Source organism: Rhamphochromis longiceps, linkage group LG11 (genome assembly GCF_057381845.1).
Source record: "Rhamphochromis longiceps isolate RC_006_pf linkage group LG11, R_longiceps_female_GT1.1, whole genome shotgun sequence".
Classification (NCBI taxonomy): Eukaryota; Metazoa; Chordata; class Actinopteri; order Cichliformes; family Cichlidae; genus Rhamphochromis; species Rhamphochromis longiceps.
The window spans coordinates 17,014,730-17,038,332 of record NC_140567.1 but is presented as its reverse complement, the minus strand read 5'-3'; the positions used below and the strand labels follow the sequence as shown (position 1 = coordinate 17,038,332).

General features: G+C 42.4%; 1 protein-coding gene across 1 annotated transcript; it reads left to right on the top strand.

Moving 5' to 3' along the window:
- Nucleotides 1-8,196: 8,196 nt before the first annotated feature.
- gdf6a (growth differentiation factor 6a) lies at nucleotides 8,197-15,855 on the top strand. The gene is made up of 2 exons (XM_085422521.1): nucleotides 8,197-9,972; nucleotides 14,085-15,855. The coding sequence occupies exons 1-2, from the start codon at nucleotides 9,612-9,614 to the stop codon at nucleotides 15,044-15,046; spliced, it is 1,323 nt and encodes a 440-aa protein (XP_085278647.1). The 5' UTR covers nucleotides 8,197-9,611; the 3' UTR covers nucleotides 15,047-15,855.
- Nucleotides 15,856-23,603: the final 7,748 nt, after the last annotated feature.

Sequence of the window (23,603 nt, the reverse complement as noted above, 5' to 3'; positions counted from 1 at the left end):
TTTTGGGGGTGGCATTGGGAATTATGTCATTGACCCCAGGGCCTGTGTGCTGCTGTCGCATCCTTTGGCTCTGATCTCACCTTCCCCCCTCCTACATTAAAAAGAAAAGTACTTCGATCACCTGCCTTTGCAAAACTAAGGACCCAATACGACCTATTATCCATTAATGAGTAGCCCAGAAGTGTGCAAAATCCTCCTTTCCAACCCACAAAGGACCAAACTGAACTGCAAAATTAGAACACAGAGTCTCAGGACTCAAACTCCACTTTCATCTTCTTCAAAAATAGACTGACGTGTTCTGAATTGTACTGCACCACTTTATCTTACACTTTTATTCTTTTGGTTTTCAGGCATCCACAATTTCATCCTTCGCTGTAGTAATACACAAAAGCCCGGTGCAATAGCATGGCAGAATCAGATTATAGGCACCAAGCAGGGCCGGGCGACTGCTGCCGTGCCCTAGCAACAGTCATAGCAACTGAAGGGGATAAGCTGTGCGAAAGAGTCGAGCTAGAAGGAACCAGTTATGTATGAATGTGCACAGAGTGAAGGCTTCTGCTGCTCATCCTACTCAGCCCTTCGCTGATGAAATATCTGGAAGTGTTGAAGGGGAGGTACCATTCAGCTGCTCGATGCTTTCCTCAGACTGAATGAACATTGTGTACTCTAGCCAGCGTGTTTACGGAGCATCGTGCCACTGATTTGATGAGATCAATGAATATTTATATTTTTATATTTTTAATGGATTTTCTTTTAACTGTGGCTCTCATTAATGGGTTTTAAAGGTAAAACAAACAACTAAAAGACAAACCTGGTTGTGGATAAACTGAAACAAGAGCTGAGCAGAGAAGATGAGATGTGTGATTTTTCAATCAAAAAGGGTGTGGTCAAGAGGAAATGTGGATGGTGGTGTCAGCCTGTCTGACAGTTTTGGTGCTGACTGAAATGTGGTGTCTAAACAACTATTAGGAAGCACCGCTACCAGGATGACAAATTTTGGAGGTGATGCCACCGAATGGACTGACGTTATGCAAAGCAAAGGCATCCATGGTTCCCTGACTCGACATGACTTTATTGATCTTTTGACTTCCTTTCTAGTATCTCTCAGAGGCTGAGGTTTTCAGTTTTGAATGTAGTGTCTTAATAACAATTGGCTGGAAAAAGAGTGGTCTCAGTGGATTCTGACAGTCTGCTGATGATGCTGGGTGTTTTAGCTTTACGATTGGCTATAAGGACTTTCATTGTAAATATATAGCTCCTGTCAAACGTCTCAGTCAGAATAAGCCTATGCACTGAAACTACCTGGTTAAATGAACTAAAGAGATTTGCTGGTTCCTTTTTTCTACTTAGCTTTGCTTGAGGTTGTTTTTATTTGAACTGTACGCACCTTGGTTTTGTAGTATTGTGTTACATTGTGTTGACACTGATTCCTGCCCATCCATCTGTGGTATACCCATATTTGATGATTTGACTGCGGCCAAGTCTTTCCACTCGCACCCATACATTCGATCCTTTACTTGTCTCTAGACAAAGTTGATTGGCTACCTGCTGAGTAAGAGGCTAAGAACTGCCTAAGGTGCAAAGACTCCCTTTAAGCAACAAACAGCCAAATTGCCTGCATATATGAACAATAATCAATCCAAAAATAAATAAATAATAATTTAAAAAACTGTATTCCAAACAAACTTCATGGGAGGTTGCTGATTTAGTAAGAAGATGAACTGGGAAAGGATGTTTTATAAGAACTGTCAGTGGGATACAAGTAAACAAGTCTTTAAGCCTCCACTGGAGCTACTCCCCTCATCCAGATGGTGTTGTTTTAAAACAGCATGGAGTGGGCGTCAATAATAATTCCCTTAATCCATCCCAGAGTATGTGTTTTTTCATAATGGTGGTGACACACATGAACTAATGCGAAGCTTCTCATTCCACTTTGACATTAACGTCATAATGCAGTCGGTACATTTGCTGTGTTTATTACTGAGGCATTAAAATTGCTTGATTTCTGTGAAAACCAGCTGGTGTTGACTCTTGTTCCCCCTCCCTTTGCTGAAATAAAAAAAAGGAAAGATTCAATTGAATGATTTCAATCTCTCTGCTGAGTCACATGTCATACCTGCCACTTTTATTTTAAGCCCACCAACCCTTAAACAGACTGCATCATAAATGCATGATGTCAGTGCTTGGAAGTGACTTTCACTTTCAGCATGAAGCATTCTGAAACTAAAAGTGACTTTTGGTAAAATAGCTTCCAGCCAGTACAGAAGATGTGTTTATGCAAAAGAAAACCACAGTCAACAGAATTATTCTCCATATAGTGGCGATCATTTTCGTTTGCATGTCTTTCCAGTGCTGTCAACACACCCAAAATAAAAGAGAATTTGAGCAGCCATTTAAACCATCATTAATAAACCCTCGGACAGCGCACCATGTGTTTACATGCCTCCCTTTGTTTACCACAGCTCCCTTCAAAATCCATTTTTCCTTTTCTTTTTTTAAACCGAGTACTATAAAGCCTATTTAGATAATATCGTACCAACAAATAAAGCGGTTCTTTTCATATAACCATTTAATAGTTGCTCGATTTACATTTTTATCCTATCGCATCCAGCCGTGGGATTTTTGTTTTGTTTCATGTGGCGCCCCCGCAGTTTCTGGGAATGTTTACCTTAGGCGCTGACATGTCTCCATGATAACGATGTGCGGAGTCAGCTACAGGACGTCTCTGGCTGTAAACAACTTCAAGCATGGGGTGGACAGATTTCATCCAACATGTCATATTTATGCGCATAGGCAAAAATATCATGATTGGAGAAAAAAATCTAAAGAAGACTCGCTCCTGAACTTGTAAACAGCTCCACCCCTCCCCACCTGCTGCCATTCCTAAAATAGTTTTAAGGGAAGATTTTTAGAGGCTAACACGTATTTGATGCGACATGGTTTTCAATAAGAGGATCAAAACACAACAACACCTGCCTGGATGGTGGACGGTGACGTTAAACGGTGATGTCTCTCAGAAGGATGCGCGTCAGTTTGGGTGAAGCACAAAGGGTCGTTCCTCTGCTGGTGGTGCCAGCCTGCGCGCTGCTGTGTGGATGTTGTGCGGATGAGAGCTGAGTGCAGACTGACGACGCACGCGATTGGGCAAGAAGTGAGACCACTGACTGTGCGCGCGCAATAAAGTGCCCGCCATCCCAAGTGTGTTACATAACGAGCGGGGCGTTACTTAACCACCGAAGCCCCCCCACCGTGTAGCGATATGGACTTTGTACAGCAGTACACTGCGTGCTGTCCACGTTTCAATTTTACATACACTTTAGTCTATACATTATTCTTAGAAATGCACATGATGCAATAGTATGCTATATTATAATACCACGTCCCCCCGACACTGCAAAACTAGATTTAACAGGATTTAACATTGATCGAAACCATATCATCTAAGATTTTACATTCCCTGCACGGATTTGCGGCATTCCTTAAAACCATCCCAACGGATACAAGTTAGAACCGTTTAAATACCAGATATAAAAATGTCATCTGCTGTACACATACAGAAGGTTGTTTTTTTTTTCTTTCTCGAATATGTACATGAAGGTAAACACTGTCTGCTGACTTGCTGTCGGGGCCTGTTGGCTCTCCATGGTGCTGAAACTGAGGCCGATTGAAATACGACGCTGGCGCTTTAAATGCCATTCATGCCGTAACGTTTACAGATTCTGCAAACACACACATACATAAAACAGTGTTTTTGTCACGCCGCTGACTGGCAAATGTGCTGAAATCAGAGTGACAGACATAAAAATAAAACTTTGAGCGCGGTGAAATAACTCGACTGTTAATGTTTTTGTCTTACCTCATTTATTTGGATTTTCATCAGCTAATTCCAGTCGTTTTAAAGTGGATTCTAAATGGAAACACAGCACAGTGACTAAGATGCCAGCGTGCCACCTCTAAGCAGGAGTTTGTCTTGTATCACGGAGGACCTCTGCTGGAACAAGAAGACACTGAAGCTCGGTGGGCAGTGATGTTTTATTTAAAGATGGTAAACAGAACAGCTGAGCGTATGCGCGTTTAAAATCAACTACCATTTTTGCCCTCACAGGCCTACTCCACAAAGAGCAGCTCGACATGAAACAGGAGGGAAAGTAATAGTAGCACTTTAATGTAGCTGAAGCAGTTTCAGTGTCCTAACGTTTTGTTCACCGTCCTGCTATAAATGTGATTTAAAATGATTTAAAGGGTCAAATGTTACCTTCCCCAAGCTGTTATCACTTCTGGAGACCTTTAGCTCAATATCAGGTTATAAACTTAATATATCGAAGACTCAGATTTTAACTTTTAATTATAAGTCAAATCAGGAAATTAAGTCCAAAGCTAACTTGAATTGGGATTTGGAGCAAATTAAGTATCTTGGAGTAAGTATCCCTAAAGATCTCTCAAAAATATATCATGCAAATTTGAAACCTTTGTGCTATAAAATAAATGAGGCTATTAAAAGATGGAACTTAACAATTTCAGGAGTGGGACAAAATAATTTCCAGGTTCATATGACAGGGGAAAAGATCATGAATCAAGTACCAAACTAGCTGGCTATAAAGATAAAGGGGGGTTGGGGTTCCCATGTTTGAAAGATTACTATGTTTCAGCTCAACTGAGGACCCTAGTGTGTTGGTGCAATGTAGACTACCAAGCAAGATGGAAAGAAATAGAAATAGTTGCCTCAAGAGATTTTCCAATTCAGGCAAACTTAGGGGATGTGACACTTATTAAAAAACAAATTAATCAAGGAAACCAATGGATTAACTTGCCTTTAAAGCTTTGGTTACAATTTCTTAACAAGAATGATTGGAATGAAGAGACCAGGATCTTAAGATGGTGCTCTTATGATCTTGATTTTTTTACCCAATAAAATAGATGCGAGATATAAAAACTGGGTAGGACAAGGCTTAACGGCATACTGTATGTTTTATGATAAGGGAACTCTTAGGGACTTCCAATCAGTAAAAGATCAATACCAGTTAAGCAATACGGATTTTTATACTCAGTAAATGTGGATAAAGTGACCAAGCTGTTATATGGCATTTTGAGTCTGGCTGCCCGAAAGACTATCACTCAGAAATGGCTAAGTGTGAAAATTCCATCACTAAATGACTGGCACGAGACGGTCTATGGGTTGTTTAAAATGTAAAAAAATTACCTTCTCTCACAGATTTCAGTATGACACGTTTGTTGAGATTTGGGACAAATGGAAACATTACATTTTGTCAAGGCGACCCGAATTTGTTTGAACCTCTGTAATCCTGTATGTCATATTTTTGAACTGCTATATAGCTAGATAGATAGATATATATGTATGTATGTGTGTGTGTGTGTGTGTGTTAACTAGATGGTACACCTGTTTGTTTACTTGTGTTTTTATAGGTTGTGTCTTACTTTATGTTCCTTATCAAAAAAAAAAAGTATATTTTTGTTTGTGGTAAATTCTAAATTAAAAAAAGATTTTTTTTTTTTAATGATTTAAAGGGAGCACAGATATGGGCAGGTTTTTATTAGGATCTATTTTGAACTGAAGCATATAGGATCCTGCGAACAACACTTGTGACCTTACAGAGACCTGCCATTGCAATAGTTACTATCAATAAATCATTAAATCAACAAGACTAAGGGGGCAATATTCAGTATTTTCAGAACAGTAACTACCATTAGCATAGTTTATCAATGTATATGGAAGCCAGACAGCCGAGACTAAACAAACTAAGCACAAAACAAAGGAATTTGTGTTTGGTCAAAAGTGTTCAATAAGGTTGAGGTCAGGACTGCAGGCGGGCACTCCAAAATTCTGGAGGTAGTCTCTGATAAACCCCGATCTGTGGGGGTAAGCATTGTCATCCTGGAGGACAGAGTTTGTTTACAGACTGTGGAGATATGGGACCGACACTGATTGTAGAATCTCATCTCGCGGCATTGAGATCATCTCCAGTGATGATAAGCCTTGTTTTTTTTTTTAGTGAGGGAGATGCTGCTCCACATCATCACGCTGCCTAACGAAAAGCTGTTACCCTATCAGTGCAGCAATCAGCATAGCGTTCTCCGGATCTTCTCCATACTACCTGATTATCCAACCGCTGTAAACAGAATTAGGACTCATCACTGAACATAACATTCCTCCACAAGCTCAAGTTTCACAAGGTCCACCACAAATGGACCTAACAGTGAAGGACAGTCATGGCAGGTCTCCTGGCAGGCCTATGAGCCTGGAGATTGACTGTGTGCAGTCTGTTCCAGATCGTCTGGTCCGTCTGTCTCTGACATCTCCTGTTAAATGGAACGTGGCCTTCAGTCTCAAGATGGTACCAGAAAATGCTGAAACTTGGTTTTGTGAAACACTGGCTTGAAGTTGCCCCATGGTGTAGACCATATCAAACATAATATGCTCAGAACCAACACTTATCAGAACAAACACCAACTGATACTGTGGCAGGATCCATACTCACAGGTGTTGCTAATCAGATGCTAATCACCTGATTGTCGTCAACAACAGAATAAGCTGTTTAGCAATGACAGAGAAGATTTGTCAAGTTTTTAACGGACAAAACCCACAAATTCATTGTACTTACAAATGTGGCACCATTTAAGGAAATAAACAGGTTTTCCAACAGTGTAGAACTGTTTGCTAAGAAGCATTGTTACAACAGAGAAATCATTAACCAAACACACATCTCCTTCCTTTGTTGATAAGTTTATTTGTTCTGATCATCATTAGCTGTCTGATTCTGATGTTTGGGATAACACTGGAGTCTTTCGCCATTATGATAATTTTCTTCTGTTTGCTACTAATGCAAAGAGACAGACAAGATAAGGCCTGGGAAACTCAATGCAAAATCTGAATCAAAACTATGATGCTTCTGACCTTATGTGTTGTAAATACATTTACACAAATATCTGGAATGATCTCTTTAAAGGGGGGCAATTGTGCTCATCTCCACTGACATATTTTTGTTCCCAGACTCTACTAGAGTAGCTTTGCATGATTCACAGTTCAAAATAATCCTTGTTTATTTTTAACTGGACCACGATGCAGTCCTCTCACTGTCTGCTAAAAGTTCCTTTGAGGACAACTGCTTTTTTCTGATAGTTGCCTCTTGCCAACAAAAATCTTGAAAAGCAGCTGCTCATGACAAGAACTGCGCACCCGAGATGACCACAGTAAGGATATCTACTCTTACTGACCAGAGTAGGAAAAAAAAATCCCCTCCATCACCAAACTCTGTCTCACAGTCTGCTCTGCTTTAAAACACGTGGCTAGGTTTGAGTGAAAGCTAATCACGAATAAAAGTTTCAACACCAATTACATTTTAACCCTTAGCTGCTCCCACGTTGGTCTCTGTTCTGTTCGCGGACGTGGGAAACGTCTTCCCTCCCTCTTGTAATGTACGCTAGAGGCCATTGGAGGTCAGCAGAGTCTCGACGAAATCATTTGAAGGGCTCTACGCCGAGGCTGAGCGTTTTAACTTTACAATGTTCACACCACTGAGTTACATTTAAACCCAGGAACCTTTTCGGCTCTGGTTATTTAATGACATTTCTGCCTCTGAAAACCTACGCCTACTCAGTCATTAAAGTAAAAACGGAAAAAGAAAGAAATCATCAAATGATATTTATCCTGAAAGTTAGTTTTCCCTACATTTGGTATATTTTTTGTAAAATATGAATAATCTTTAAAGATTTCTTTAAAAAATGTCGCAACTTTACGATCACTTCGTTTGTGTCTTCAGCGTATCTGCGCTTAAACTCTAATCTAACGTCATCGTCCTTGGAAGCTTTCACACTGTCAGACTTACCGATAAGGAGGGCTGTTAGTCCCTTCCAGTGTTTCTCAAATTTGACAAGGCCTACGCTTAATTTTTCAAACTTGCCAGTGAAAAAACACAGGCTAATAAGAGGAAACAGTGAAATGTCTCATATAATTTCATCCACAAAATTAGATAGGGGAGACCGGGGATAGTTGTAACGTCGGTCAGTTGTAACACTTTCAATTTCTCCAGTCAGGGCTAAGTTTCAAATGATGTGACTCATCCTGTACATGCCCAATTCAGTTCTTCTATCACATGTGAAAAATTAGCACATTTTGGCAAACACGGACAATTTAAGAAGAAAAAAAGTAATTTGTATGCCAAAAAGCAAGTTTATTTCAATTTCTAATAGCATTGTCTGCTTTGCAGTTAAACTCATCAAACTTAAATTATGTTATTTGTATGTCTATGGGGATATATTCTGTGTAGGTCTTTAGTGCTAATGTTTTAGCCGTTGGCTGTAATGTTAGCTAGTTCATGGCTATAGGAGTCTGGGTCAGTTGTAACAGCAACAGTCTGGGTTAGTTGTAACAATAATGCAGATTTTACAACTTACCACACTATTACTTTAACTTATATTAAACAAGTTGGGGTAATGACATCAGCAGAGAGGTTCACTGGTCACCTTTGTATATGCGGTTAATGCCATTGGCAACACAATTCCTCCGATGTTTGTGTTCCCACGCATACGTTATGCAGAACACTTTGTCAGAGATGGGCCAGTAGGAAGTACTGGTAGTGGAAATAAATCAGGATGGGTCCAAGAAACAGACTTCTTCATCTCTCTGAAGCACTTTGCAAACCACACCAAGGTAAGCCATGAAAACGGTAATTCAGCTTCATTGTTATGTTCAAAGGTTGGTGCAAGAGTTGTAGGTTACAATGCCCACTGAGCCAATGAGGCCAAACTCAAGAAAGACCAACCACAATTAATCAAATTTTCAGTTGTTGAAAATTCCATAATTTGTCTTTTTTTTAGGGGTTGGTATATGTTCAAACGCTAGATTTCTGCATTCTGTCACACACACACATAGCTACATAACTAGATCTAAGCGCATTCAGGTGTTGAATAAAAAAGATTACATTTTAAGATTTTGTCAGTACCCTTATTTCATTGCGTTACATTTCACCCCCAGGATATGTTACAACTAACCCAGACTATGGGGTTAATTGTAACATTTCACTCTCTGTGTTTGAGACCATACCATGCAATGAGTAATTGTGCTGCAGAGAAAATAGCTGCACTATTTAATAGCAGAGACGTGTAAATACTTTGCGTTACATTTTGAATCCACTACCTTAAAAGAGCTCCAAGCTACAGACAGAAATGTCAAAAATGTTACAACTCGAGTTTTTGCCATTCACAGTAAATCAGATTTATCACGTGCACGCATTTTACTCACTGATAAATCAAAAAACATTCCAAACCTTCCCACACTGTTATTTCCCCCTTTCACTCTGTCCTCTAGCATGCACGCTTTATAGTACGTCTGTGACATAAAATTGTTTGGGAAGCCCTGCACTGAGCCACCATGTGGGCGTGTTTCTTTTCGGCCCAACAGTCTCCGCTCTTGTGTGGAGTCCAGAGCGAAAAACGCACTTCTTCTGGTGCGGCCGGAGAGCGCAAAAGTTAGCTGCTCTCAGACCCTGAAGCGCACACCATCTCTGGCTCACCCAGCTCCTCGAATTTAACTTCACTGCGCGGGGGAGGGAAAAAATTGAGTTTATTAACATCTCCCGGTGAATGTTCCAGCCATGGACGCATTTCGAGTCATTACGATATATCTGGGCCTCCTCCTTGTTTTCCTTGGGAATATACCGTGTTTCCAGTCTGCTGCTATCATCTCTCCCTCTGCGCCGAGGAGGAACAGGGGTGCCAGGATCCCACACCAGGATGGACAAAGCTCTTCCAAATTCCTAAAAGACATCTTCGCGTCCTCTCATCCTGTCGCGGGACACCACAAAGAAGATCTAAAGGACGCTATTGTTCCGCATGAGTACATGCTCTCCATATACAGGACATACTCTGCTGCAGAGAAACTCGGACTAAACGCCAGCTTTTTCCGCTCTTCTAAATCTGCCAACACCATAACAAGTTTTGTGGACAGAGGAACAGGTTGGTTTCTTTCAGCTGCTGTCTCCATCAGCTCAGTCTTGCATAATTTTGTGGCACAGTCCCCCCCCCCCCCCCCCCCCCCCCCCACTCCCCCACCCACCTTCAGACGGGTTTAATATTCTCCTTGTAGAGGTTGTTAAAATGTTGCTAAGAAATGACAGTAACGCATAACGAGTGAAGGACAAGCTGCTTTTACGCACACTTTAAAGCACCGTGCAGGCGGACTTTTACGCACACAGTATCCAGTGAGATTCTTAAAAAATGTGCTGAACAAAAGCAAAGATTTGAAAGTTGCAGGTTTATTCATTGCTCCTGAACACTGCGCTGATTTTCGTGGTTATTTATTTATTTATTTTTGGATGTGTTTTCCCCACGGTTGACTGAAACATATAACTTTTCTTTCGAGTATTATATTACACTTAAATTAACCTCTGGGCAACACGACAGTAAAACACTAATTGAGGCGCTCTCTAGATGAAAGCTGTAAATCACTGTCAATGCAGGCTGTAGCAAAAGCTATCCCCGCTCCCAACCTCCACGTGAACACAGAGAACTTTTGCCCCCCCCCAACTTAAAACACTTGCTGTGAGTTTCGTGTTCGGTTCTTTTACCCAAGAATCCTTAAATAATTATCCGAGTTTCAAACGCAAGCACCCCAGTCCCACATATATTAAAGCGTGGAATCTGTTGCCTTCATGGTGCCCAGTTTGACCAACTTGTTCTGACAAAGAGGGGCTGGGAGGGCCGGGGGAAGAAGCGGGTCGGTGTGAGAAGCAGGTGTTTGGCTCAGTTAACGTGTGTAACCAAGTGATTTGACCGGCCCGCGAGAACAAACACAATCTGATAAACACTAACACATCCAACACACACAAGGGGACATACGCCGAGTTAATCTTTGAGGGAGAAATAAAAGCTATCTTTGTTTGCGTCCCCTCCTGTCTGAAACACTCCGAGCCTCGGCTCCAGGACGCAGACTGCGCGCTGCAAAAAATGTCCATCCTGAGCTGTTCCGTGGAAGCATATCAGCCCCAATGATGCGCAATTGAAATGATTTAACTAATAATCAAATGTTTTTCTTCGCTTGTCAAGAAAATTGATTTTTAAATAGATGTATTTCAAGTTCATAGAAAGCAACCAAAAATGCGCAATGAAAATAAAAGCGGTTCTCTCACGCTCGTGTTCTTTTTAAGACAGAAAAAAACAAAAAAAGAGAGAGACTTTGTTGGGGTGATTGTAAATTTGTTTTGCTCGTCCGTGCAGCCATTTCTTGCAGTGTGAGCTGGTTTGATAGGAAAAACGCCTCACTCTCTCCTGTGATTTTGATGTGATGTGTCACTAGCTGTGACCCCGAGCTGGACCCTCTGAGAGCTGCTTGGCATCGAACGGCTGACTGGAGTATTTGAACTCGGTGATCTAATTGAGTGTTCATGTCATAACATATCAAACACTGTCTATTCTCCCATAATGACCCAACTCGGCCACAATGGGCACATCACCAAAAAAAATGACGAGAGAGGAAAAAATCGAAAGGGAAGTTTCGTCGCTGTGAAGTGGTTTGTATTCTTTTTTTTGCCACCGCCACTTTAATTACGGAAAATTATTTTTCTTTCCGTTCTTTCAGCTCAAGTACCTTCGGTTACTTCTGGGATTCCTCCCAGCATCCCTAAAGTGTTGCACTGAATTAACCTGCACAATGAACCTCAGCTGGGACATTTCCCTATTTGAATCACCTCCATCAGGAAACACGGGGGAAGGCTTTTTGACGCGGAAAGTAGTAACTTTTGCGCATGACTCATGCGTGCAGAGATAGCTTTTTTAAAAAAAAGACCTGTAGCTTCTTTTGCTTTCACACTTTTTACATTTTTTTTAGGTAGATGAAATTTGCTTATTAACCAGGCGGTGTTTCCTGGAGGTCAGAAAAGGCAAGATCAGAAAAGAATAACCCGATTCTGAAAATTACTTTTGGCACTTGGGGTAACTCATTAAAGCGCAGATGGTGCAGCCTGGCCTCTCTCTCTCTCTCTCGCTCTCTTTCTCTATCCCCCCTCTCTCTATCCCCCTCTCTCTCTAAACAGGCATAGATGACAAAAACATGGTTTGCATTTGCTCAGATACAACCAACAAGGTCACAAAAAAGTGCACAGGATGCAGGCTTTAACCACGCAATAAAATCTACCGCACTCTCCCCCAATTATCCGCCGTCAAGCGTGTTACGCATAATGGAAAAAATTGGCTTTGTGTATAATACTCAAATGAAGAAAAGTTTGTAACTTTCTTTTTTAACTGTCTACAAAAATAACAAAATAATTCCTGCAGTCAGTCACTGACAGTCCCCTTCGCGTTTTAAGGGGGATGTTGTCGTTGGCAGGGATGAGATTAAATATAAGAGGGAAAGTACTTTAATGAGGAATATGGGAATTGAGAACTGTTAATTATTTGGTGAACTTGTATTCGATTTGTTTGAGGTCTTATAAAAAAAAGTAATGCAAACCAGACGTGCAAAGTCACTGAAAGGAGCACAAGGTTTCAATCTGCTTTTACTGTCTGACTCGGCTGAGATCACAGGGGAAACTGACAACCGCATTTAAATATCTCTATGGAGTAACTTTTACAAATCAGACCACGAGGGCTTTTCGATCTAGCCAAGTCACTTTAATAATATGAATGAATAATAATAATAAAAAGAATCACGATAAAATACTGATTTGACTAAAAAAGTGCGCAGTAAATCACAAACAGTTGAAACATGTTGAGATATTTGTATAATAAAACTTTAACATTTCATATATTAAATCTAAATTCATTTTTTCGTCTTTTTTTTTAAATTACTTTTTTGTGTTTTACTGAAACTGTTGAAGCTCCTTTGGGGTAAAATTCGAAAACAGTAAAAAGCACCGGGGAGGGCGAAAAAATTCGCCATAGATGCAGTTTTTCCCCCTTTCAACACACACACACACACACACACACACACACACACACACACACACACACACACACACACACACACACACACACACACACACACAAATTAAATAAAATGTTTCCATTAAATGAGAAATTGAATACGTGCTAACACCTTCTCATGCAGCCTGTCTCGGTGTTAAATTCCAGTCTCATTGCTTCGCCTTGATGAAATATTTGTTGACCTCCTGGGTCTCCAGTGGGGAATAATGCATTAATTGTGTATTGTTCAGCTGAGTGTACAGTATGTCGCTTGGTCCGTTAGTGTCTGGCAGCGCTGAGGACCCTTCGCATCACAAAGCCCCTTGTTTTTTGTTTTTTTTTTTTTTTTGGGGGGGGGGGGGGGGGGGGGGGGGTTTCTTACAAACAAGACTCAGCAATAAATCTCTCTCCCCCTCCTCCAAAAAAGAAAAAAGAAGAGAAAACTAAATACATTTTTTTCTGGTGCTCTGGCTGCTTCTCAGACTTTTAGGGAAATAATAGTTTCAGGCTTCTTCTGCTCAGCCAGAGAAGTGGAAATTAATGATCGGTCTGTCAGCATGTTGAACGAAAGCGTGGGTATTTTTGCGAAAATACACTGGCTTTGATTAAAAGTGGCACGGAATGCAAATATTGGCAGGTTGTTCTGGAGTTTTGTTCGAAAAAAAAATATTTATAAAAAGTGTTCACGTCATTCCCGTGATTTTCGGAGAAATGTGATATCAAGTGGGAAAAAAAAGACAGAATTTATAATTCATCTCAAACTACGTGCACGTTTTGCAGGAAATTAAATTAAGAAACCGCAAATTTTATATAAGGAAGCTTTCAAATAAACTCTGTGAGCTTAACCTTCATCCCGCCTTTAGCCCTATAAAAGTTTTAAAAAGGCGTCATTTCGAGAAAAACAATTGTTTTAAGTTCCATATAATGGTATGAGTTGTTTTCTTTTTTCAATTCCCCTCCAGACTGGGGACTTGTCAGCTGCAGTTTGTTTCAGTCAGGTCCAGGGTGGACATTTGAACAACAAGAAAGAGAGAGAAGGCCTCTGTGGGAGAATGTGAGCCCCCCAACCCCCGACCCCCTCCTTCCTCTCACCCCTCCCGTCCTCCCTCTGAACACTGTACACCCTAAGTGAATCTGACTGCAATTATTTTCTCCTTTTATCCCCGCAGACGATCTTTTGCACTCTCCTCTGCGAAGACAAAAGTATCTGTTTGATGTCTCAACCCTTTCAGAAAAAGAGGAGCTGGTCGGGGCGGAATTAAGGATATTTAGGAGAGCGCCCGGGGATTTGCAGACTTCCCTGCAGAAGACGGGCCTCTACGACATTCAGCTCTACCCCTGTCGCTCAGACAAGCTGCTGGACTCCAGGTCCCTGGACCTGCTGGATTCCACGAAAGCCGGCTGGGAAGTGCTGGACGTGTGGGAAGTGTTTAAAGCGCGCCAGCATCATTATCACCACCCCCATCGCTCTCGTCACTATCAGCAGGAGAACCAGCTTTGCCTCCAGCTAAGGGTCACACTGGGCAAATCGGACACCGAGGTCGACCTGAGGCAGCTGGGGCTGGACAGGAGCGGCCGGTCCCAGCAGGAGAAGGCCATCTTGGTGGCCTACACCCGCTCCAAGAAGAGGGAGAACCTGTTCAACGAGATGAAGGAGCAGATCAAGTCGCGGAGGTCGGTCAGTGAGAAGGAAGTGAAGGTGGCAAAGGAGGAGGGGGTATCTCCGCTGACTGGGGCCAAAGGAGAAGGGCCCAGGCGGCGGAGGAGGACGGCGCTGGGCAACCGGCACGGGAAGCGGCACGGGAAGAAATCCAAATCCAGGTGCAGCAAAAAGGCTCTGCACGTGAATTTCAAAGAGCTTGGCTGGGACGACTGGATCATTGCACCCCTGGATTACGAGGCTTACCACTGCGAGGGGGTGTGCGACTTCCCCCTGAGGTCGCACCTGGAGCCGACCAACCACGCCATCATACAGACGCTCATGAACTCCATGGACCCCAACAGCACCCCGCCCAGCTGCTGCGTGCCCACCAAACTCAGCCCTATCAGCATCCTGTACATAGACTCGGGCAATAACGTGGTGTACAAACAGTACGAGGATATGGTGGTGGAGCAGTGTGGGTGCAGGTAGCGGCCATTATTGTGAAAAAACAAAACAAAAAACAACAACAGAAGATTGTTAAAGATACTCTCAGTGGGTTCAAGGCTGAAGGTAGAAAGTCCTCATGGGTCTCAAAGCGTTTTGACGCATGATGCGCCTTGTTTTTATTCAAAAGGGATGCACACACACACACACACACACACACACACACACACACACACACACACACACACACACACACACACACACACACACACGAGGCCATATCTTTTATTTATTCAGACTCAGTCGCATTAAATTTCACTCTCTGCCTTAAAGTGTTAAGCACAATATTTCCCAACTAGGCGTCAAGTATCATAAAATAGATTTTTCTTGTTGTTTTTTTCCCAAAAAGTGCGATGTGTCCACATGGCACGAGGAGAAGGGCGTTCTGATTGAGATGGGGGGAACTATTAAGTCCGACTGCGCACATGTGCGTGCCGAGGACAGCGGGCTTTGCCTTTAAGCAGCGCTTTGTTGTAGCGTGTGATCCTGGCAGCCTGGCCGGACTCTTTTGGGTATGTGCATCCAGGCCTCAAATGTAACTGTCCAGCTGGAGTCATTACAGGCCCGAGCAAGTGCCCGTTGTAAAAAAAAACAAATAAATAAAAAAAAAATGAAGGGGTTGATCTAATCTACCAAACACAAACACAGACTGGTCTGAGGAGAGGTGATAAGACGGTGGTCGTGATGGTGGTGGTGGTGGCAATGCCTTCACAGAGATTTCTTGTTTTTCCTTACTGGAGACCATCTGAAAGGCGCTGGGAGAGGGCGCATTTACGGACAGAAAGGACACAAAATCAGACTTAATGCGTGAATGAAAGAAAAAAAGAAAGAAAGAACACATAACTGAGGCGTAATTTCAAGCTCAAAAGTCGGCATCTTTACAAAATGCACTTCCACAACTGACTGCGCCAAGGACATGTGGTCAGCTGAATTCGTCTTCTCTGATGACGAAAAAACAAAATATTAAAAAAAGACAAGAAAAAGAAAAAGGACTCGCAAACGAGACGTTATTTAAATGCACATTAGCTTTGAATGCACTGCTGTTCGTTTTCTTTTTGTTTGTTTGAGTTGTAAATACTTGTACAGTCCCCCGCCCCAAAAGAACTCTACAAAGTGCAACGAATGAAGAAATGAGAAAACGGCATTTCTTTGTAAATGTACAAAAATGCACTCAAATCGGTATAATTTCTATTCTATAATTATTTTATTATTTGTGATGTACAGAGTTTTCATGATAATCATATATTTCTTACGTGGATAAGAGTAATTTAAGGTGTATTGATATTTTGCAGAGGGTGGAAAATACCATTATTAATGTCTACCTCATAATTGCATATAGGAGGTGCATTCAGTTAGAGTGTAAAGAGCTTTTACAATGATATATAAGATCATTTATTTACATATATTACTGGCTAATATTCCACACCATTACTGTACAAATAAAATTCAAAAGAAAGCCCACCAGTCTGGCCTTCTGATGATTGATGCCAACTATTCTTTTAAGAAAAATTCTTTTGCATTAATTTGATGTGTTTTTAAGTCCAGTAAGAACTTTGCAGGGGATTAGTTTCTGGGGAAGCTATGGGAAGGCAATAAGATGTCTTTTTAATCTGTTGATACACTAAATTGCTTGCATTACTGATTCTTAATCCCTTGCATTTTCCACCCTTCATTTTCATTCATTTTCCCACTCTCGCAATATTCTATCTATATTCTATATTTATCTTAATAAAATCCTTCCTCTCATTACCTGAAGAAAAAAAGAATCACCTGATACTACTTTATTAGAGTCTCTCTGAGTAGTTTTACTTTTATTCCCTGAATGAGATGTACAAAGTGCATCCGGTCCACATACACGTTTCCTGGCAGGTCAGATCTGGTCTTAGTGAACACGTTCTCATCACAGACCACAAATGTAAGTGTGCACTGACTGGATGTGTCAGAATTGCCCCACATGGTGACCATCCACAGCGAGGGGAATCCACTGACTTGATTGTCGCTGATATGACACTGAATGCAGCTATTTCTCAATGAATTAGTCCTGCCTGGGTCAAGTTTACTTAATACTTTAATGTTTTCCAATCTGTGGATGAAAACAGGAAAAAAAAAGAAAGCAAAAGAAGGAAAATAAAAAAGTTTGAAAGAAGGGATAGCTTCCATAGAGTGCTATCGACCTTGGCCTGGAAACAATTAGGAAATTGCTTTGAAATGTTATATGTTGTCCAGGCTCTTGTACAGTATCATGTCACTCCCCACATGTTTGCTACGCGGAAACAGAGGATGCTAAGTGCACTCTTTAGCGGCCGCTGCAAATGACTGACACAACAAGCATTCCCCTGAGTATAACCAAATGCCCCCCACCCCAAACAGGCCACATTTCATCATTTCATTCATTTCATTTATTTGTTCATTTTCAGGCACAACAAATACCTATATTGAACATAAAATGCACAAAACATGTCTGGAGAACCATCAACGGGGCGCTACTGTGAGAGATATGGTGCACCACCACAGGACTCTTTTCCGCACCAGAGATGAAGACTTTGCAGCTGATTGTGGATTAGAGAAACTGTAAAGTTGCTCAATCAAGTTGAAATTTCTAAGCTATTGCGTATTAACTCGTGCAGTAAACCTTTGCTGTTTGATTTATATTTATTTGACAAGTCCCTCGGTCTGGTGGGCACTGGCCTGGAGGTGAGACGGGATTTTAAGGGAACAGTTAAATGGCGATGAAAGGGAAAGGAATGCTTTGTTTACCCCGCTTCAATCCCTCACTCTTAAGTTGAACGTTCCTATAAAGTTCTCCATCACAACTGCGTTATTGTCCCTTCATCCACACCGAGCACAGAGAGAGAGAGCGAGAGAGCACAAAACCAGAGTTGTGTTTATTTGAAACTCGGTCCTAATACATTAGTCTAAGCAAACCAAAACTGGCAAAGAGAGGGGTCCTTTTCATCAGAAATGTGGAGAATGTATAACACAAATAGTCTTGACACCCCACATCTGTGCATGGAGGCTCCTCTTGAGAGAACTGTAAGGCTGCCCAAGTGAAGATCTACAAGGTGCTGTACTCAGTGAAAGCCCGGGAGCGTCTCCAAGAGTTTAGAAAATGTCTCGGCTCTTCTGGAGACATAAATGCTCCTCATACTTAACGGCTCTCTTATCAGTGATGCCCTCAGCAGCGACAGGAAAGGCATAAATCACACTGATCGTCCAGACAGCAGGGACCTCTAAGCGAGTACAGAAACGTATTAAACCGGCATTAAGAAGCATTAGAAAATGCTCTGCGAAGGCTTAGATGCTGTGCTTTGACTTGCTCACTGGAGACATGAAAACACAGATGAGAATGCTTAGATTTGGCCGAGGTCTGACTTTTAAACTGCTACTGATACACTCCAGTAAGAATACAGTCAATTTATTTAACAGTTTTCTTTCCTCACATATAATTTATTTATTTGACCTCCATTTCCGGTTTCCCAGATAGTGTCGTCCCTTCAATAATAAAGCCAGACATTTCTTTCCAAGGCAGTGCAAGGTGGTGCTTCTCTGGGTTCAAACAGACGCAGAATAAATTGACTCTCACAGACTTACCCCACATTATTCAGCGAGTGTGAGCCTCTAGACGTATCTGTGTATCTGTGAGCGTGTCTGAGTGGACAGAAGGGCAACGGCACACACAGATGGGCAGATGAGTGGTGCAGGAGAGGAGCAGATGCCTGAAGTGACCCCTACTGCTGCCTTTCATTGAACCACTGGCTCAAACACAAAGGCGGGGGCTGGCCCCTAAACATTTAATGCACTTGCCTCTGCTTTAATGCCAGAGGTCACTTTTTTTTTTGTCTTTGCAGTGAGTCATAAAAAAGTAAAAATGTATTTGTAAGGTTTCCTTCTTCTTCTTTCTTAATTTTTCTTTTCTTTTCTTTTCTTTTCTTCTTCTTCTTTTTTTTTTGCAAAAAGACAACCCAAACTGCTCAGGTTAGCAGACATTGTCTGAGCAGAGAAATTTAATAAAGTCTGGACAAACACCCCCAAACCCTAAACAGCTATGATGTAACAAAAGAGACTGGGCTGCTCTCTTCTAACAGGGCATCTGCCTTGTGTTCCTCCAAGGTACAAAAGAAAGCTATCCCTGCCTCCTGCCAGGCCATACGGTAACAGGAAGACAGCAGACACCTCCGCTTCACCACAGATAACCTGCTAATTGCATTAAACACACTCCCAACTGGGCTTTTGAAATGTGAGGATGAAGGAAGTGTATCTTATTGCAGTTGCAGTCGAATGCCACTTAAATGTTTCAAGCAATAGAGCATTGTTTTCCCGAGCATGAAAGTCTACTTTGTAGCGTCACATTAAAACACATTTAGAACCTTCAAGAAACAGCAAAAGCTCAGGCTGATGGATCTGCGTTGAATACCTGTCCAGAGAAACCAGTTTGTGTTCTGTTTATTTTCTAAAGGAATGTCTGAGGGTGCCCTTTCACCCCTCCTCATCCATTCACTGCCCCTGGTCTATGTTACAGATGGTGACCCAGGTCTTCGCCATCCTTGATTAACAAGCGCACCTTTTAGGTTCTCCTGTGGATCTCTGCATAAAGGCAGCTTGTCTTCTTGTGTGCTCAGAGTCCATCTTTTTGTCTTTACGAGAGCGCATGTGTGAGTGTCTGAATGAGCTCAAGTGAAAAGTAAATTTACTCAGTTCGCAGTGACAATGCTTATGTTTGGGAGCACGGTAAGGACGTAACCTCGCTGCCAGTTTACATCCGTGCAGCGGCTCGAGAACAGAGGGAAGGTCACTGACCAGCGGGCGCCTGACTCATAGCTTTCACTGGCCTACATGCTTGGGCCACTCGAGTATGTGTTAGGTCTAAAGTTTATGTTTTGTGGTAGCAACCTTTAAGGAAAAAACAAGAACTAATCAGCAAAGTGACCCCAGATTATGCTGGAAAAACCGTTTATGGCTTAGAAAAGAATCTGATGTGCCAGCTGTGCCATTCTTTCTGTCCTGATTGACACCGACTCAGTGTCGATTAACTTTTTTACTGCTCTACATAGGTTTAAAAATGATTTGAAAATGGGTGGTATCGAAAAAGGTGTTGGTTCTGCATTGTAAAACAAGACATAGAGGCAAACAAACATGGGTCAGGGGCAATGAGGCAGCAAGACATGAATCTGACTTTGGAGGGAGGGGGTGTAGCAGGAGGACTTGATGGACAACTCCACAGCTCGGCAGAGGCAGAGCTTTCACTTAAAAATGGTGCCTGGCCTATCTCAAAAGGTCAGAGCCCAGAACACTAACACACTACATTAATCATGAGAGGTTGCGGCTTACCTGTCTAACGTTTCAACCGTGTGGTACAGTTAACCTCAATTACGCTTGATTACGAGGTGTGGAAGATGCAAGGCCCGAGCCGGGTCTTGCATAAGATCAGGCATCAATAATGCAATTTTATATTAGCTGTGGGAATGGACAGTGGGGCTTCATAGGGGAGAAGCATCCAGGGGTCAGTGAACAGGTTAAAAATGGAACATTGCAACATAGTTTTCTCTGGGCCTCAAGCGAACATCTACATGCAGAGGCCTCAAGCCAGGATAAAGCATAAGCATATGCAGAGACATATGCATGTGAGACACAAACACATACACCAAAGCGCTGTGTGGTTTACCAAAGAGAGCTAAGGGCTTCATGCTGTCCCAGCCCCCTTCTTGGTAATTGCCCCATTATGTGTTGGTGGTAGATGGAGCCATTACAGATGTTTTATGACGGGGGCCATTTTCATTTTGTCTTCCCAGTGAGGGACAGATTTATGGTGCAAGACAGTCTTCCATTCAGGGGTAAAAAAAAAAAATAAAACCCTCACAAGTGCGTTTCTTAATATGAAAACACACACACTGGCTTGAGTTTATATGTGTAAATTCACTGCATTGTCTTTATGTTAACCTAACATGTTCTGCCCCAACCCAGCGCAGTGCAGTGCCCAGGGTCTGTGAATGAAGTTGCTGGCAGGAGCTTAAGAGATGAATAAATGTTTGATGGCCTCGTGGAACAGGGTGCACTTCATGGCTGGTCGTCAATCTGTTGCTCAAGTTAGAAGAGCGGGAGGGAGGTTTGCTGGGGGAAGACCTCCTCGAAGAGTCCCTGGTCTGTGGGGAAACAACAGGCCTCGAGTAAAACCGACTCTGACACTTTCTCACCAAATGTTATCCTACCAAAAAAAAAACCCTCATAAAGGGCAAAGTAAACAGCAGTTAGATTTTCAGAATTAATCTCTTTTAGCTTCCAGTGAAGTGTTTGAAGTGCTGAAGACTCTTTGGCTGCGTGGTTTCTTTCCAGAGGCTGTTTTGGTGTGGTTCCCCAGAGTTCCCGTTTGGAAATCAAATCTTTTAGCTCAGTAGCTTTTTAATGCCAAGAAAAATATTGGTCGTAAATTGGTGCCTGAATTGGCAGCCTAATTACAGGGCTGTGGATTGAAAATTTACTCTGCAACTCATGGCTGCAATTATTAAGGTTAACAATAGGGACAGTGGGGTAGAGATTGCATAGCTTCAAAAAAACTCGGCTTATTTTACGACCCGCTTAACCGACGCAGGGATATGTTCTGAAATAGGAGCAGGTCCTGCTCTTTCTTAGAAACCATCTCCTCTTCGTGCACAAGCTGCCGAGAGTTGTCAGGTACAAGTCTTTTAACAAACAAAGTCACCAGAGGAACACTCATTATTAATCATTTACTAGGATAGCACAAAGAGAGACTGGAGAGACTAGATAGCCCTGAGGACCCAGGGGTTTGTGACTGAAACGCAGCCTCATCGTGTTGCACACACACTTGACACTTCCGACACCTCGCTCCTATCAGCCCTACCTGCCCACTGATGATTGATTTTTCTCCCTGCGAGATAGATAGTTAGAAACAAAGCCCTTTGCTGAAAATCGCACCACCGTGGCCTAAAAAACAGCAAGCTTCCAAAAATGCAGCTGTTTCGACTACATACGGAAATCCCACCGGTGAAAATGTGGGACGTGGACGCGGAGCTGAGTGAATGATGTATGGCTGACCACGTCCGACGTTAGTTTCTGTCAGTACTCTCAAATACTGCTTTTTATTCACTGCAACATAAATTCTCCTTTTCTGGCATGAGGAATGGAGTGAGGTTTGTTTGACCAGATGTAACTTTATCAGCGGCTCTCTCTCTATCTCTCTCTCTTTTCCCCCGCTATTCTTGTGTCTCTCACATCTCTTAGCTCAGGCACAAAAAAAGGGAGCTCTCACACAATATTTCTGTTTGCCGTAGTCTGACCTCTTTGTGAACTGCGGTAAAGTGAAAGGCACTTTCAGCCGGGGGGAATCGGATGGCAGTAACCATATGCCTTTCAACTGATACAAAGGTGGGAAAGGGGGAGGCCAGGGGTGTGTGTGTGTTGGGTGGTGTAGTGGTGGCGGTGGTGGGGGGGAGTTGCATGCTAGGGTGAAAAGGAAAGTGCCGTGCTGCATCTTTTTGTGTTGGTAAAGTGGTGGTGGTTTAAGGTCGGAAGGTTTGGGGTGGGGGGATATTGGGTGGGTGTGGCGCTGAACTTGAGGCAGTGTCCGGCTGACTGGCTGCTGGGGGGGCCTCTTATGGATGAGTGCAATGAGTAAACAGCATTCCTTTCTCTGTCTGACCCTCTCTGTCCCTATATGTCTGTCCTTCACATAATGCACCCCCCCCAGAAAAAGGCTTCCAATACAGAATAGAGCAGCAACTCCTGCTACTTGAGACCTGTTAGAGTTCAGGGCAAGAAGCCCATCAAAAAGCCCAACAATCGGACGATCTGCAATGATGAAACTCTAGGAACAGGTGGAAGGAAGTGCACGCTATTAATATTTAGCACTATCAACCTTTAACTTGTAAGACCATTAAACACGTGATTTAAGAAGTCAATATCTCATGCAAAAAAAATGCTCCATTAAACAATGACTACTTATCGTCATTCAAAAACTGCTGTCTAGTTGGCTACTGCAAATGTTAGCTGCATGTCCAATTTCTTATCAGCCACCCCTGTACCGCCCAAGTTGTTTCTCAGTGGTGGCACACAGAAGTGCAGTTGCTGAAAGTCCTGGGTTTGATTTCACTGGTTGGCGTCTTTCTGTGGGGAATATGCATGCTCTCCTGATGTCTGGATAGTCCAGCTTGCTGCAGTCCAAAGATTAGCACGTTAGGTTAATTGGAGGTTTTAAATTGGCTTTAGGTGTGAATGCTTGTCTGTTTCATTGTGTCATCCCCATGACAGACTGGCGACCTGTCCAGGCTGTCCTGCCTTTTGTCCTGTGACAGCTGGGATAGGTTCCCCCACAACTGTAAGTAAAAGCACTATCAGCTATTATAAAAATGACTCACTTCGAGCTTGTTGCTATGACCTATTATGCCATGTGTATTTATATACCGTATATTGTAGTGCTGTTCTTTTTCACAGTAACTCTTTGTTAAATGCACCATGCTTTTGCCATCGCTGTTATTCTCTCACTATGACGTATGAGTCTAATTGCTCTCTACAGGTCTATCAAGACTGC